This window comes from Scyliorhinus canicula, chromosome 2, assembly GCF_902713615.1.
Source record: "Scyliorhinus canicula chromosome 2, sScyCan1.1, whole genome shotgun sequence".
Classification (NCBI taxonomy): domain Eukaryota; kingdom Metazoa; phylum Chordata; class Chondrichthyes; order Carcharhiniformes; family Scyliorhinidae; genus Scyliorhinus; species Scyliorhinus canicula.
The window spans coordinates 226725295-226742880 of record NC_052147.1 but is presented as its reverse complement, the minus strand read 5'-3'; the positions used below and the strand labels follow the sequence as shown (position 1 = coordinate 226742880).

The following is a 17586-nucleotide window of genomic DNA, read 5'->3' as shown; positions in this document are numbered from 1 at the left end:
ATGTTGGTTGGTTTTAAGTGATTATTGTAGCAATAAAAAGATCATATCATAAGACCCTAGTTTAAACAGAAACACAGGTCAATACTGCCTAACATACATTCTGTTGAAACCTGAATCAAGGTTTCTGCTGCTGAAGTAGAGGAGTAACAGGATTTGACTGCATCTTCTGTATAGAAACTGGATGTGATTAATAGCACTGCTTACAACGACACAGAAGAGGGTCGTCCCCTAATCCTAAACTCGCCGTGGTAAAGAGGAAAGCAGATGGGTCACAACTCGACATTTGCACTTGAATAAATGACAAGTCATAACAGACCCAAAATAACCAATTATTCCTGGTGTTTAGCAAATAAAATTTGCTTTAAAATTCTGCAGTTTAATCCATGCTTTATTACAATATCTAAGAATTGGATTCCCTTATTCATGAAAGTGTTTGTAGATCGAGTTTCCACTGCCAGCATAAGACAGTGGAGCAGAGAAATCCAAGCAGCTGTCTTTGTGGAGATGGACCCGATACACTGCAAAAAGTGGCTACTGAAATAATGTGAACTAAATCATTCCAGGTCTAATACAATGGTAAAACATACCAGCTAAGTTTGATCTTCTATTAGTGACTACTGGTGACTTTGTAATGCTCTACATGGAAAATAAATATAGCAAATACCAATTACTGTATTAATATGGAACCCTGCAGTATGCTAATGAATATCATAATGGCGAATATGCAGCTAATGCTTTGTTAATGCAAAATACAGAATACCTTAGTTTTCTCACTCATTAGTTATTATGGTCACATAAATAAACTAATAAAATGAAAATAAATGTTAAAGAATAGAAACAATTACATGAGGAAGTGAAAATAGGTCAAACTTTTAATCCTTCAAAAATGTCCATTGTGCCAACCTATCAATTTTGCTTTTGCAAATTGTTCAATCATGCTTTCTTTCTTACTCACATGAAAATGTTTAATTTTATGTTTGCGTATTTGAGATACTTCTGCTTCAGATGTATTATATACATAAGAGTACAGAGAATGTCATGAATATGGCACTAGTAAGTTTACTTTGATCTTGTAAAAACAATGAATATTACAAGCAAATGCATGTAGAATTTGGAGCAAATGGGAGGTGTTTTTTTTATAAACAATCTGAAGAAACCAATCAGTGCAGTGGACAGTTATTAACGAATAATTTTTATGACTACCTTGAATATCACAAAGCTTTTGTAATCTAAAAATTCTACACCTCTCTGCATATTTTAACCATATAATAAATTAGTGTTAAAATTAATCTGAATTCAAAACAAAACTGCTTCCGCTTATAAAGCAGATAATGGAACCTATGTAATATATTATTTTTGAGTCAATTGTTGCAGAGAATAACAGCTAAAATGCACTTTATACAGCTATTAAAGATATGACCCTATTGCAGCTCTCTTTTGTGGTGCACTTTCTACATCGGCAAGGCTATTAATCAAATGGCAGGTTCAAATTGATGCGTTTTATATAGACAGCCCTGACCACACACTTTAATTGCCTAGTATTAAATAGTAATTAAGTTTCCAAGCTTTAAAGTTTAATTAAAAAATTAAGTGGATGTTACAGCCATTTATTGGTTTGAAGAAGTCTTTAGCAGCCACAGTACTCTTGGTCTGAATGGAGAAGATGCTGCAATTTGTTATTGACAGTCACTCAAATAAGAGGTCATTTCACAAGTCTGCTGTGAACAAAGGTGAACGAGGCAACTAATGTATGCTATGGCCAAGAAGAACATAGACAATGCGGAGGCAAACAGTATTAAAGTTACTAAAAAGTAGCTGTGATGGGACATACCTTCCTGAAAAGAAGTAATGCCACTGAGCTATTTTACCCACAATCATATTGCTTTTATGTACTGCACATTAACCACCAGAACATTTTCTATTTCCAATTGTGACAAAACCATGTTAAGAAAACATAACATTTCTTAATTCGATCAGTGATTAAATACAACTTGACAACACATTGCACTTTTATTATTACTTCTATTCACGCAGAGTAAAGCATGCCATTGTTACACTGCTAATCTAATTAAGTAAAATTAAACCTGCTATCCAAATTTTACACCATCCAAATGTGCAATGAAATTTATCATGGCTACAATTGCGTGTTCATTGTTACTATTTCAAATCTAAAATTTGAACACAATTTAAAGTCATAGGGCTCTGCCCTACTTAACTTTACATGATCCAAAGCACTTATTTCACAGAATACCAGGGTTATATATTAACCCAATTTTGTTCACATTCTATTTATACCACATATTTCTGACTTATAATTTTCTTTTATTATTCTGTATCCTCATATTTTAAGAGCAAAAATTATTCCATCAATTGTTACTGAAATTAAATTTAAGCGAAACGAAAGTTAAAGGTCCCTGACAATTTAATAGGCCAATTCAGTGAGCAACAACTGGACCAACCTGGATGGTTCTGGGTTCAAGACCAGTCTATGCTAAATTAATTCTCCACCAAAGGTGCTAAAGCATCATATTGGCTACACCACCTCAGGGTTAGGGAGGGAATAAAACAGCCATGGTTCATACTCTTAATCCAATGATTTCTGTTGAGAGTGGGTGCATGTACGGCCGATAAAAAGCCTCCAAACACATACTGTCAAGGCTCACATGTCAATAACGGCTACCTGGATAGGGGACTGGAGGGTAACTGGTACCTGTGTATACACACTCCAACTAGAATTCAATGCTTTCCGGAAAGGAATGTAATGGAGAAAATTAGTGAGAAATCGGTGGAAAAATAAGCATAAACTCCATATTGTCATTCTTGAGCCAAATGTAGTGAAATAATGTTAGTATAATTATGGTTGCGGTCTCATTAAAATCTAAAAACTATGAAAGTCGATTTTTAAAGAATTTGCAATGCAGAACTACTGGAACTGTAGAATTTAAAACCAATTTTGGTAAGGATCATATCAGTAAATACAACTGTAGGAAAACTATCATTGCCAAATATTTTAGAAAACATTTGTAAATATGCACACAAAAAATGTATTGTGAATAAATGTCTTTACAGTCTCAGCTGGTAGGTTTCTGTAATTAGAAGGTCTGATTTTCACCAGAACTAATGCACTTCACAAGGCAAAGAATTGTAATTGTGTTTTTCAGTTTCATATTGCAGCAAAGTAAAAAATCAATACCGTTTGTCTAGCCTGCAGTAAAAATGGAATCTCTTATTGAGTAATTAAACACCCATTATTGTCACGGACAGCAAAACAATGAATTTTAAAAGAGAACAATTTTTGTAATGAAATACTGGAGTGACAAATATGTTTCTAAAAACAGACGGACAATAAAATTCCTAAATGCTTTTGTTATCGAACATGGCAAAGGAACTGGAAGAAAAAAAATGATCATGCAATAACAGTGTAACCTTGAACTAAAATCACTTCAGCTGGAAAAAAAATACTGGGTTCAGAATTTGAACATACTTTGAACTTTCTCTGAAGCTGACTGTCAGGGTTTAAGGAAAGTAAAGAATCCTAGCAGCAGTGCCATTAATTAAAACAGAAAGGAATTTTCTACTTTGATGTTTTTCGACCAAATGAATTCACACTTTGCTGATATAGAGGTGAATTATTGTGGCCAAAAACAGTTCTGGCTTAGCATTTAGCTACTGAGGTAATCGCCACGTTATTTCACTCTGGCATCGGATTAATTTTGCAATTCTTTCACGTGTGTTTCTATATCTCATTTAAAAAGTTAGTATTATATACAGTATTTGCATAAATAGTGACCACGTTACCAAAGCAATCTGTGGTCACCGCAACAAATCACTGATGTACTAATGCACTGGTCAGCAAGCAGACTTTCTACCAGCGCACTTCTGGTCAATGGGCAGTTATTTCCAGTGCAGGGTATCTCAGGCTGGAGTTAGAATCTGATTACACGGACCTTTTTCCGACATTCCCTAAACCTTCATGGCAGTTCACCAACATTTTCATCACATTTTTACAGACCAGAGAACCGATAAGCTCTCAGGTACCAAGGCTCTTGCAGTCAATGTCTGGCACACTGCCAAGTACATAGCCACACAATGCTTCAGGGCCTGGATGTATAAAGCATTCACTGGACAGCAAAATGGGAACAGTGCAGAATATTGAAATATAAACAATAGAATCTGAAAATCACACTGCTTGGATATAAGAACTTGAAGATTTTTCCAAAGTCAATATCCCCTCACTCCCATTAGATATTTGTTATTAAGTTATAACTGAAGTCAAGATTTTTATTTTGCTGAAAAGTTTATCTTGATTATTTTAAAAGTTATACCTCATCCACACTGAAACACTGCCAGAAACTGTAATCTGCTCAATTAAAATGTAAACACTGTAATGAAGACATCAGTTTTTAGGCAAATGCCTTCCTTTGCCACTTGGGATATGATAATTACTAGTGTAAATCTATGGATGCTCATGAATCCTCTACAAGTCCAGATTAAAAGCATTACCACTAAACCTCCCTTTTTTCCCCATTGGGGATTGGCTGTTCCAGCCAATTCCCAAATTGCACGCAAACAATCCAGACCCCACTTTCTGCCATGAATAGATCTTTTTTGTTTTAATCTGTAAAGTAAGCAACTAATAGGCAACATACAAAATTCTGCTCCTTACTCCTGTGCTAGTGCCTTAATTATTTGGAAAGAAATCTCTTTCTGCTTCCTCCTCCCTTACTAGGGTGAATATTTCACTGATGAAATGTACTTTGAGGAGCCCGTCCTGATGCTTCAAACAGAATCGCAGAGATTCCACAGAAGGAAAAAAAAAGAAAGCATTGCATTTGCGCTCAAACTTTTTCCTTTAATTTGTTTGTGCTGCATGCTGTCAGTCAGAACAAAAAAAAATTGACCAAGCAGACAATCTCAGCAGCTGAATGTTGATCATGTCAGGGAAGTGTGTCAAGGATTTGTGGTCCTTCATCTTCGCAGCAGAGCAAACACATCCCTCAGAGCAGCGACAGACAGCTGGTTTCACTTTATAATGTAGCCCAACCTAGATCTGTGCAAAAATTGTCAGCACTCACAGAAATAACACAAAGAAAACATATCCAGCTGCTTGAAGGGTGAACATCATGCATATTAGAAATGGGATTTGTTATATTTGCATGATGCTAGCTCCCCTGGGTCTCTTCTTTCTAATCTAAAGCACAAACACAACACTTAACATATTTGCTTACAGCTGACAAGCTGAGGTTGATGGTATTTTACTTCAGCAGTCTTACTTACAGATATTGTAAAATGCATTACGCTTGTGACTAGTACAGAACAAATGCAGAGGATCATACCTACTTAAATATTCATTATCTTTACTGCTTAACTAATAAACAACCAAATACACAGGCACACACACACCGAAAATAAACAATTTCTAAACAAAGTTCAAAATAATTACGCTTTAAGATGTGGTGAAGGTTACAAGTGTGGCCAACTGTTTATATTTCTGTCTAAATGCAAGTTCTTCCTTCATTCTGTTCCACACATAGATGCACAAACAATGCAGTCAGTGTTCAATAAGGTGCAATATCCTCCTGCTACTGAACATTTCAATAAATTCAAACTTTGCTAACGAGGGATTCTCGATATCTGTGCTCATGTTTAGCCCCTTGTTGAAATGAATTGTGTGTTAATTAGACGTTTTATTTAGTTTTCTAAACAGATGGGAACTTGAATAACTCTGCCATGTATGCAGCTGGGATGTGGTCTACACCCCTGAGTATTTGCGCCACGGAAATTCGCTGGCATGCAAAATACTTGAGCGAAGTTCCCGGAACCTTTCCGCATACTGATTTAAATGCCACGTTTTGCATGTGGCTACGAGGGCTCACTGTCCTGGATGTGGAAGGGGGTCGGTCGGTCGGGATAGACAACTGTCATCATCAGTGTGTGTGGAAATACACTTCACTGGTGTTTACGTGATGCAACTGAAGGACTTCCATTCATTGACTACCTCGAGACACACACACACAAAATGACCCTGACAAGTCTTCACAGGTTGGTGGACCAAGAGAAAATCGGAAGTATTTCGAGTCTCAGTTCGCCAGAAAAGTCTTTCACGCCAAAATAAAGTGGCGGTGCTATTGATTCCAAAGGATTCCTGTAAATGTCTCGTTAAAACAAACTCACGTGTTAAAAATCAGACCTCGCTACACATACCTAGCAGCGTAAGGTCTTTATTACCATCATCAATTCCTGACTTTCCAGCAATTAATTGGCGGAACATTTTATATATTCCCCCTGTCTAACTCAAACCACTATGGGCTTGCTCGGGCTGTGCACACACATCTGTATCCACACACTGCAATGAAATGACATCCAAATTCACATAAAACATCCTTGGGAAAAGAAGAAGCATTGGTTACCCCGACTCAGCTCACATGTGTTTGTTGTTGGCAATGACTGTTTTGAACAAATGGCGCAGGCGGTATTAAAAATAAATCCTAAATCATATATATATATGATTGTTAAGTAACAGGCAACCCGTTGGCTAACCCGAACCTGCTGTTGGGGCTGCCGGCCGCTCGCTGTGAATTTTCCACTAATGAATACCAATCGCAAAAAAAAAAAATCGCATTCCCCGTCAAATACCAGCTCTCATCAGTTGTCGGTGCCCCCGATTTAAAATTTATAAACGCGATAGCCTCTCCACCGCATCCTGGGCGCAAGCACTGCCAAATCCGCTATGAATATATATTACAGCTCGAGCGTGAGATCGGAAGAATCTTTAAAGCTCCAAATTATAAATCGTGCACATTCAACATCTTAAAAAAAAGGGGGGGGGGGAGGCACTCGGGTGCTTTGCAAATGACAAAATGCAACAACAACAACAGCAACAACATACCATAAACACTGGCGCTACTGATCATTTCTCCCAACCGCACAATTGGATTCACATTCAGAATTCCGACGGTTGGGTTTTCATGTGCTACTTTCCAACCCTCACCTCCCCCGCCCCCCCCCCCCCCCCCCAGTCTCCCCTCCCCACCCACCCCTCTCTCTCTCAGCTATCAAATTTCACAGCTGAAACGTGGGCCCTTTCTCAGGTATTCATTTAACCTACATGTATATAATTAGTGGGGGTGGGGGGGGGGGGAGGGGGGGAGGAGGAGGAGGAAGAAGGGACATCAACAAAAAAAAAGGATGTGAGACGAGAGAGACAGAGAGCACCGCACACACACACATAAAATACAGGCACATGATCACGAATCCAAGTCGCTGTCAATTTCACTCACTTCCATGGAAACTAACAAGAAGCTCCGGGGAGGACTGTAATAGGATCACTGTACTGTATATATCATTAGATTATACATCTCGCTCTCTCTCTCCTCTCTTCCACAGCACAATCCGCCCACCATGCTTCCTTTGCAGCCTGAAAAGAGATGATGTGGTTATCTCTGCATCTCCCCAACAGTTACAGCGCAGCTTCAAGCCTCGGCTTCTGACACTTTGTGGGGGTGGGGGGGGGAGAGGGGTTGCCTTTTCGGTGGGGGGTGGAATAAAATCTAAAGGGTGGGGGGAGAGAGAGAGTGGGGAAATCACGAGTTAAACCACGCCGGGTTACAAGGAGATCTGCCTTTATTTACACTCCTTATGCTCTGCTCAGAAGTTGCTGCCCTCAGCGAAGCGGGCTTGCAACGCGCCCCCCCCCCCCCCCCGCTGCCCGGCTCGACAGCAGAATAACTCTACTCAGCTCCAATGGGGAGAGAACATGCACATGGAGGGGGGGGGGAGAGATGGGGGGAGGGGGGAGAGATGGGGGGAGGGGGGGGAGATGGGGGAGGGGGGGAGAGATGGGGGGAGGGGGGAGAGTGGAGGGGGGGAGGTGTGTGGGGAGGGGAGAGGAGGGGGGAGGTGTGTGGGGAGGGGAGGGGAGAGGAGGGGGGGGGGAGGTGTGTGGGGAGGGGAGAGGGGGTGTGGGGAGGGGAGAGGGGGTGTGGGGAGGGGAGAGAGAGAGGGGGGGGGGGGGGGGGGTTAGTGCTGTGGTGAACTCCTGAAACCTCACTATTGCAATTAACCCGCTTACTTTAAGGAAAAGTCCCCGACTTCCTTTGTTTTGCCCTGTGTCCAGTGTAGGGACACAGGGAATGCCAGTGATCATTGGGGAAGTCAGGCGCCGGGGTTCTCTCTCTCTCACCCTCTCCCTCCCTCTCCCATGTCCCTAATCTCCCCGCGATCGCTTCGATTTTACCGGATTACAGATGGGAATGTTGCTGCCGTTCGGGGCAGGGGGGGGGGGGGGGACGGATTCAGCTCCTTACCTGGGATTTTGCTCAGAGGGTTGCCGCGGAAGTTCGAAACATCGAGCCCGTGTGCGTGTGTGTTTCTCTGACTGGGTAAACGGGAGCTCGGGTTAAGTGAGGGTGACAAGGATTTGAAATCATTCCAAGTTTTCAAACCAGTGCGCTCGGGAGACTGCCATGTTGGAATTCGGACCCAAAACAGCTGCCTGGGCCGAGGAGAGGGACACGCATGCGTCAAAGCCTGAGAGGCAATTTCAAACACAGCAAGCAGTGAAACAACAGGGTATTCATTCATTCATTCATTCCTTCCTTCATCCATTCAGCATTTTACTCTGATAAACTGCGGGAGAGTCGCCCGCTCCCGAACAGGATCCCTTTGTTGCAACGTCTCCTTTGCAAATCTCTGCATTTGGCCGGGGGGGGGGGGGGTCAGCCCCAAAGTTCTGGGGTGGGGGCTTGAACCCCACAACTTCCACCTCAAGGGTGCTATTCGGACACACAGTGCATGGCTGCGATGAGAACGCTCTTCTTCTCTCTCCTTCGCCTCCTTGAACCCGTGCTCTGTTTTAATGTTGGTGCTCACTACCCCTCTTAATGAGCACATTTTTTAAAAACACCGACTTCATTTCAACAAACCGCTCTGAGCCCAGTACATTGTGCATCCAACTTGGTTCAAGTTTCGAATTGAGTTTTTTCATCGACAGACCTATTTTGACCAAGTTGTGAGCTTGCCCTCGTCCTTTGATGATACAAAACGAAAATTAGGTGAAAATACCGCGCATGCTGGAAATCTGACACAAAACTGGATATGCTGGCACTGATGAAAGGTTTTTGACCTGGGAGTTAAATTCTGTTTCTCTCTCTCCCTCCACAGATGTTGCCTGACCCGCTGAGTATTTCTAACATGTTCTGTACACAATGAAGCCGGACAAAACACTACGGTAAAGGTACAGGCTGGAGAGTCAATCACTGTGGCGAATAATTAAAATATCCTTCTTTACACTGTTACTTGTCACCGTTCAGCTCAGAAATTTGAACTGTCCCCACTTCTTCTCCAGTGGTTCAGTTCATCTAACATTTGTAGTATATCACAGTAAATCTTGACTGTGGTTAAGCGGAAAATGTTTGATACTTAAAGTCAGAACAGAAATGTTGTTGAAATAATGCATTTCTAGCATTTTCTATTTGCAAATTCAACAAGTTATTCAAAAGATTATATATTATAATGGTTTAGAACGATTTTTAAAAAATTACAACAACGTCAGTACGTGCCTACAAAATCTGGTAAGATGTTTGGAGGGAAAATGAAGCAAGCCCTTTGTGATTCAAAAATAAAACATACAAATCCATTGTCAATTGTGCAATTAAAATCCAGCTGGACTACTGCTAGACTGAAATTGCAACTGTAATTGTTCCTCATAAGATACCCTTTAGTTCATTGTATAATGTACATATAATAGTACATTAATCAACGCGGCCAGATTGAGTGTTACAGGCACTAAATTCATAGGTGTATTTCATAAAGTTGAGTTCATGAGCATCACATAGGATACGCTATTTATATCATGAAAGTGCCAAGAAATGTTTGCACTTGCTCTGTAAAAGGAACATTTTATTTAAAATGTAACATTTGAATCATCAACTTTTGCACTCCAGGGCAAGGACACTTTAAAATGAAAAGGAAAACTGTAAGTGCTGGAAATCCGGGGGGGGGGGGGGGAGCTCGGCAGCAGTTCAAAAAGCATCTGTTAAAGAGTAAAAGCAAATTATAACATTTCGGGTGTGTTATAACGGGGCATGTTATAACATTTGCCTCAGTCTGAATACTAAGAAATAAATAACCATTTTGGAATTTTCGAGAACAGAAAGTGGAGGAAAAATTGGAGAGAGAGCGAATGGGCAAAATAATGCCCAAATGATGGAAGGTTGAAAAGAGGTCCATGTAGAAGGGAAAATCTAGAAATTAACGAGACAATAAATAACCCTTTAAATGCAGCAGATGTGACATTTAAACATGTTTAATAAAACATGGTGCATCGACTAGTTGTACGAAAAGAAAAATAATAATGTGGGCCAATCACAGTGCTTGGATGGAGGATGCCTTCCCTTCTGCATAGTGATAGACCCTCCCATAATCAAGCGTTGTGAAGAAAATGAAGCAGGGAGCAAAGTTCCGAAGTTAGTCAAGTCAGTGTCTACGCAGAATGCCGAGAAAGATGAGGTCCTGATCTTGAACTTTGCAATGAGCTTCATTGGGACAATGTTAATGGCTACAGATGGAGGCCAGAATGAGAAAGGGAGAGCTTCACAAATTAATATCTCATATGTCGCCGGACACTCTGAATTATTTTAGCAATGTCTTTTTAACGATCCGCAGCCCACTTTTTTCACGTTCGTTTGTTCTTTCTGCAGGGACATTTTAACACAGCAGAAGGTGCCAGCTAGCTACCTGAAAGTCCTAAAGAGATTTGAGAGCCAAGGCAACGCGCAAATGGACAGCCTATTGCACCTCAAAGGCTATAATAATATCCGGCAATCCTACAGATTAATTTGGTTGTGTAAAAGATTGGTTGGCAGGCGTGGGGGGTAGGGGTGTTATAAGGGAAAGGGTCCAGCCAAGGTGGCGGTGAGCCACATTATCATTGTGGAGCTGAGAGATACTTCCTCTCCCCCTGGGTTCACAAATAATAATTTTAGCATTTATCCAGAAAGGCCAATTCTGCAGATTTGCTGAGGTTTACTGAGCAGACATCCAGGGTGAATATTCCACCAAATTAGTAGTTAAATTGCATCAAAGTCCTATACATATTATCAGATACCAATTTGCATTAATTAAGCTCCCAATTAACTCAGTTGGATGCGTTGACCACCCAGCAGAATGTCCAGGGCAATATGATGCCAAGGTGAGGTGATGTGCTAATCTGAACCTGGTTTTGTCCCATTTCTGCTGGGGAGAGGAAGTTAAAATTCTGTTTATCTGCAGTATCTTACTTTTATACCACCTAACTTTTCTATAAAGTAATTTTCAAATAATTTAACACATTAACCCCCTCTCTCATATTGGCCAATCAGTTGTCCCCCCCACTCCCTATAATTTACTCACCCCAACACCTTCTATTTATCTTCTCAATGATGCACATCCAAAAGGCCACAGCTTACGTTTTCTCACTAGAGATGCTGGTTAGCCTGCTGAGTATTTCCAGTATTTTCTGCTTTCCTTTAACTTAAGACTGCCTTCCTCAGACTCCAGAATCAGGTTGAAGAATCACAATATACTACTGTAGAGATCTCATTGTGTTAGGAATGGTTTCGTTGCTGACATATTAATGTAACATCAATGGAATACACCCACAATAATCCTAAATAAAACCTTTTCCTGAGCTTTCCTATTTATTTCTATTTGTTGTTTTCACATTGTACCTTCCCATTTTCCCTTATCATTTGTTTTATCATTTTTTATTATCGCTTCATTTGTTTCATGTTTCTTTTCTACTTTTACAATTATCTATGTTTATTATTTTTCCCCGCTGTTCTCTGCATTTGGCAATCCTTTCATCATTCCTACTTCCATGATCATCTTAGTAAAAAAGTGGTTTTGTTGCCAGCCTAAATAGAACTCTTTTTTCCAAAATCAAATTAAACTTTATTAAACTATAACTGGCAGTGTCATCAGAATGGGAGCTTATTTTATGAGATTTCCAGAAGCAAATGTTGTTGGATGAGCTAACTCACCAATTGTCTAGGAAACCTGGTGTGACAAAAGGAGTCATAACACCTCAGCACTGGAAGTTATGTAGCTCTCTCTAGCAGCGAGAGAGACAGCTAACAAAGTCCTCTGCTGTGATCTGTGACTTTTGCATAATAATATGGATCTTTGTGAATTCGGGAACAAAGTTGTCACATGAGTAAATGATAATATTTCAGCTACTGTATGAAAGAAGACTTACATTTAGATCACACTTTTCATGACTTAAAGCATTTTACAGTCAATGAAGTACTTTTAAAATTTAGTCACTGCATGTAAGAAACAGGGCAACCAATTTGCTCACAGCAAACTCCCACAAACAACAATATGGCACTGATCAGATCATCTGTTTTTTGTGATGTTGATTGAACGATAAATATTGGCTTGGACATTGGGAATACCGACACTCCCCTACTTGTATTCAAAATTGTTTCGTGGGATCTTTTACATCCACCCAAGCAGACAAATGTCTCATCTGGAAGATGGCATTTTCAAAGGTGTAGCACTCCTTTGGTACCGTACTGAAGAGTCAGCATTGACTTTTGTGCTCAAGCCCTGGGGTGGGACTTGAACTTAGGATCTTGTGACTCAGATGCAAGAGTGGTACCAAGTAAGTCATGGTCGACACGATCACAAATCAAAAGCCAATGTCAACTGCTTTGTATATGGCCATGCATTCTATCCTGATCGCCGCTCAGTAATTTACAGGCTTTTGTTTCTGTATTGTTATCATTATGAGTTTATATTGAACTTCAGCAAGTCACCAAGGCTCCCTCAACTACACCTTCCAAACATGCAACCTCTATCATCAAGAAGTACAAGGGCTGCAGATGTATGGGAACACCACCACCTGGAAGTTCCTCTCCAAGAAAAACCATGCTGACTGGGAACATATCGCTATTCCTTCACTATCGTTGGGCCAAATCCTGGAAATCCCTCCCTAACAGCATCTACACCATGTGAACTGTAATGATCACAAAAGGTGGCTCACCACCACTTTCTCAAGGACAATTAGGGCAATAAATGCTGGCCTAGCCAGCGAAGCCCACATCTCTTGAAATAATTTTAAAAATATTTTAAATGCAGATTTTGGAACATCTTTTCTTAAATTTCAAAGTACAGGTTTAACTATTAAATCCTAGGTACTTACAATATCTTTATTGCAAAACGATTCTACTTTATCGATACTTTGCAATCTTCTTAAGAAACTGAGAAATACATCAGCTTTCAATCAATCAGTGGTAATATCTTCTCCATTCTAGCCTTTATTAAAATATTATGATCACATTAAACTTCACTCTTTATCACGAATGCAGCATCAATTTTGAACTAGAACCCGTTATTAGTGAAGAAAAAATAGCCATTACACAATACGGTTACTTGCACTCTAACTAATTACATTGCATGATTGTTGCTAAAATTATTCTAAAAATAAACCCAGATGTCAAACCACAGAACCTTACAGACATTTTACACATTTTTGCTTGAAATTGAAGAATCAAAAGAATTATCAGAATTGAACATTGTGTTTTTATTGCAAGCAATAACATGTAATACATGTGATATTAATACAGGACAAATTGCGGTTTCATTACATAGTTATTGTTGTTTGATATATTATGTCTTAAAAATCAAAAACTGAACAAACAGAAATCTAAAATACCTTCATAAAAATAGCCTCTTGCATTTAAACTCAATTCATTTATGTTTCAATCAGATCTTAAGAATGTTTAAAGATTACATTAACATTACACTGGTACACTTTTATTGACCTTCATATTTAAAATATTCCTACTTAGTCATTTCTTACATGGTACATGGCACCTATACACATTCACTAATGATAATTATAGAACAGATGCTGATTTAGTCATTTTAAGAAAGAGTGGAGGCATAATTAGTGCTTAAATGGCCTAGTTATTGCAGTGCTATAGGAGCTAGACAAATTTAAAAATGAGAACATCTAGCCTGATAACAGAAAACATGAAATACATAATTCATTCATTTGGAAAATTTATATCAGTGGGTAACCATGGACAGTAATAATGATCCAATTCTTTTTGAGTGGTTTTTAGGTACTGCAGTCATCTGCAATCATTTAACAAACCTTTGGAGATCAAATAGCATTTTGTGGAATTCTCAATGGTGTTTGTGCAATAAAGTATGAACAAACAGAAAATGTGTGCTCCTGGTCATTCTGAAAGAATTCAAATTGTTATCAGCTGGGAATTTCATTTCAAACGTAACATTGTAAAAATGTATAAATATGTCATAAAAGATAGAAAGGTCAGTTCACCTTGCTTAAACAATAGGATTTATACTGTTCAAATATCATATTTATCTTACTGTACACAGGTCAACTATTATGGAGTAAAGTGTGCATCACATTTGAAGCTAAAGAAGTAATTTTCAGCACAAACACATGGGATTGTACTTGCACAGATACTAATAGACACTTGCTGTAAAATCTCAGTAGAAGTATATTGGTGCCTATTTCAAAATCCTTTAAGTATAAGGGGATTACTTATATACAAGAATAATTTGGTACCATTGCTATGTCACATAACTGAAAAGAAAATAGGATTGGCATTATACACAAATGCATCTTATGATGCTTTCACCACTGACGTCCTGGATCGCCTGCAGTTTAGGGAGTACCTTGGCAAATCTGTTGTCTTTGATAGCTGTGGAAGAGGCAGTCATAAGCTCAATTACATTAGGGCAGACTCCATTGAACCTGGGACCTCAGTACAAGCCTAGTTCAAGTTCAGCACCTGATGTGGTTGCCTTGCCCAAAGAAGCCTTATCCAAGCACTCAAAAGAATCGGACATCTCATGGTCCATTGGAGGATGCTCTTTTAAAATAGGCGTAAAGTTGCAGTGTGATAAGCCTGCGGCAGCTTAACATAACAAAGTCCTGTATTGCCATTGCAATGTTTTATACATACTAAAGTAAGAATACCTGACCCTTTCAAGATTGCATCAACATTTTTACACTTAGAGTAACTACACTGTTTCTCTATTTTGTTTTTTTTAAATGAAGTGAAGAGAAATTCTTTCATTGTATTTTGTGTCACAAACTGCAGATCTATCCACAAGAAATTATTTGAAGGTCAGTTTCAGCTCCATATACGGACATGAAAGATTACGCATTTAAACTTCAATAACCAAAGTATAAATATACTGTAAAAATATTTCATAGTTATATTTTAGTTGTATCTACCAAACATATTCCCAAAATATTATGCAATGGCCTCAAAGTGTTTATAGCTGTTAATAAAGAAAGGGGGTCTGTCAAAATATCAGTGGAGAACTGCACCAAATCATTATATAGACCTTGATCAGTCCAGATCTGGGCCGGGATTCTCCCCTACCCGGCGGGGCGGGGGGTCCCGGCGTAGCGGAGTGGTGCCAACCACTCTGGCGTCGGGCCTCCCCCTAAAGGTGCGGAATTCTCTGCACCTTTAGGGGCTAGGCCTGCGGCAGAGTGTTTTCCGCCACACCGACTGGTGCCAAAACCGGCGCCAACGGCCTTTGGCGCCCGGCGCCCGGCGTCGGGGCTGGCCGAAAGGCCTTTGCTGGTCCGCGCATGCGCCGGTGTGTCAGAGGCCGCTGATGTCACCACCAGTGCATGCGTGTTAGGGGGGTGTCTCTTCCGCCTCCGCCATGGTGGAAACTGTGGCAGCGGCGGCGGAACAAAAAGAGTGCCCCCACAGCACTGGCCCACCCGCTGATTGGTGGGCCCTGATCGCGGGCCAGGCCACCGTGGGGGCAACCCCGGGGTCCGATTGGCCCACGCCTCCCCCCGGACCCCGGGGGCCCACTCGCACCGCCAATCCCGCCGGCACCAGAGGTGTTCCAATTCCCTCCGGCGGGAGAGGCCTGTCAGCGACGGGACTTCAGCCCATCGCGGGCCGGAGAATCGCCGCGGGGGGCACACCGATCGGCGGGGCGTGATTCCCACTCCCACTGATTCCCGGGTGGCGGAGAATTCCGGCCATGGCGGGGCGGGATTTACACCGGCCCCGGGCGATTCCCCGACCCTGCGGGGGTTCGGAGAATTCCGCCCCCTGTTCCAAACTGCTACTATGGTGGCATGGTGGTTTCACTGTTACCTCACAGCACCATGGACCCAGGTTCAATTCCGACCTTGGGTGACTGTGTGGAGTTTTCACGTTTTCCCGTGTCTGCGTGGGTGTCCTCTGGGTGCTCTGGTTTCCTCCCACAGTCCAAAAGATGTGCAAGGTAAGTGGATTGGCCATTCTAAAATTGTCCCTTAGTGTCCAATAAGTTAAATAGGGTTACTGGTTTATGGGGCTAGGTTGGGAGTGTAAGCCTAGGTAGGGAGAGCATCGGTGCAGACGCAATGGGCTTCCTTCTGCACAATAGGGATTACATGATTCGGTGGTCTATGGCTGCAAGTGCCTAAACATGGAGATCAGGTGGGGACATCATGTGGCTTGCTGATGCATTATTGTCAACCTCAGCCCTACTTATCATGCCTAGATATAAAGACAAATTTTCTATGGCCCGCCATCACCGTAAAAGAGTCTGGCATGCAGCTGATATACATCAGAAAAACTGAGGGGTAGCTGTTTTTATTTTCTATTGATTTTCTATCACAAAACAATATGGGTAGTTTGCCCACTGTGCCAATATTTTGCTGCCTAGCTCTACTTATGAAAGTTGACCACTTAAATAAGGTACCAGAAGGTGCCAACATAGGTATATGATGTTGTAGCAATTATAGGTGCCTAGCTCAAAAAAGGACACTAAAATGTTCCTAGATACAAGCTGTTCAGAAAGATAAGGAGAGAAAGAAAGTAAGAGGGCTAACAACAGGAGAATATTACAGTCCAAGAGAAGTCAAGAGCAGAAACTATTTGGTTAGAGTTGAGAACTAAGAGAGGCGCCATTACTGGTTGTATTCTAAAGATCACCAACTAGTGGACAGGATATAGGGAAGCAAATTTGCAGGGGAATTTCAGAGAGGTGCAAAACCTATAGAGTAGTTATAATGCAGGACTATAACCTAATCTAAACTGTGATATTAATAGTGCAAAGGGCAGGGAGAGGAACGGGGTTTGAAGTGTGTTCAGAAGAGTATGTTTCTGGGCCAATGTGAAATGGCCTTGCTGGACCTGTTCTGGGGAATGAGGTGGATCAAGTGTCAGACAGGAAATATTAGAAACACAGAAAAAATAGGAGCAGCCCATCATTATAATCATGGCTAATCACCAACTCAGTAGTCTAATCCTACTTTCTCCCATATCCTTTGATCCCCTTCGCTCTAAGTGCTATATCTAACTGCTTCTTGAAATCGTACAATGCTTTGGACTCAACTACTTCCTGTGGTAATGAATTCCACAGGCTCACCACACTTTGGGTGAAGAAATTTCTCCTCATCTCTGTCCTAAATGGTCTCCCTCGTTAGCCTGTTACATGGCACTTTATCAAACACCGTATCCTCAGACTGCAGGAAGAGTGATCATTGTACAATAAGCTTTAGGTTAGCCATTGGAAAGGACAATGAGCAATCTAGAGTAAAAATAC

General features: G+C 40.8%; 1 protein-coding gene and 1 long non-coding RNA gene across 5 annotated transcripts in view; one reads left to right on the top strand and one right to left on the bottom strand.

Annotated features, from left to right (window-relative positions):
- The window catches only part of fign (fidgetin), a 71657-nt gene extending 63150 nt beyond the window's left edge, over positions 1–8507 (bottom strand). For 2 of the 4 annotated variants that reach the window (XR_005459777.1, XM_038789685.1), the window contains exons 1-2: positions 8307–8441; positions 7281–7417 (exon numbers count right to left, since the gene is read on the bottom strand). Coding sequence is in view for 1 of the 4 variants with exons in the window: in XM_038789684.1 (XP_038645612.1) it covers positions 6890–6914 (25 nt within the window). In the remaining 3 variants the exon portion in view is untranslated. Of the gene's footprint in view, positions 1–6889; positions 6937–7280; positions 7418–8306 lie in introns of those variants that run through there. The other 2 variants (XM_038789688.1, XM_038789684.1) reach the window with 2 other exon arrangements.
- On the top strand, positions 8440–13199 carry LOC119961990. Its single transcript, XR_005459778.1, has 3 exons — positions 8440–8571; positions 9163–9235; positions 10701–13199. It is a non-coding gene; the product is annotated as an uncharacterized LOC119961990 (long non-coding RNA).
- The last annotated feature ends 4387 nt before the right edge of the window (positions 13200–17586 follow it).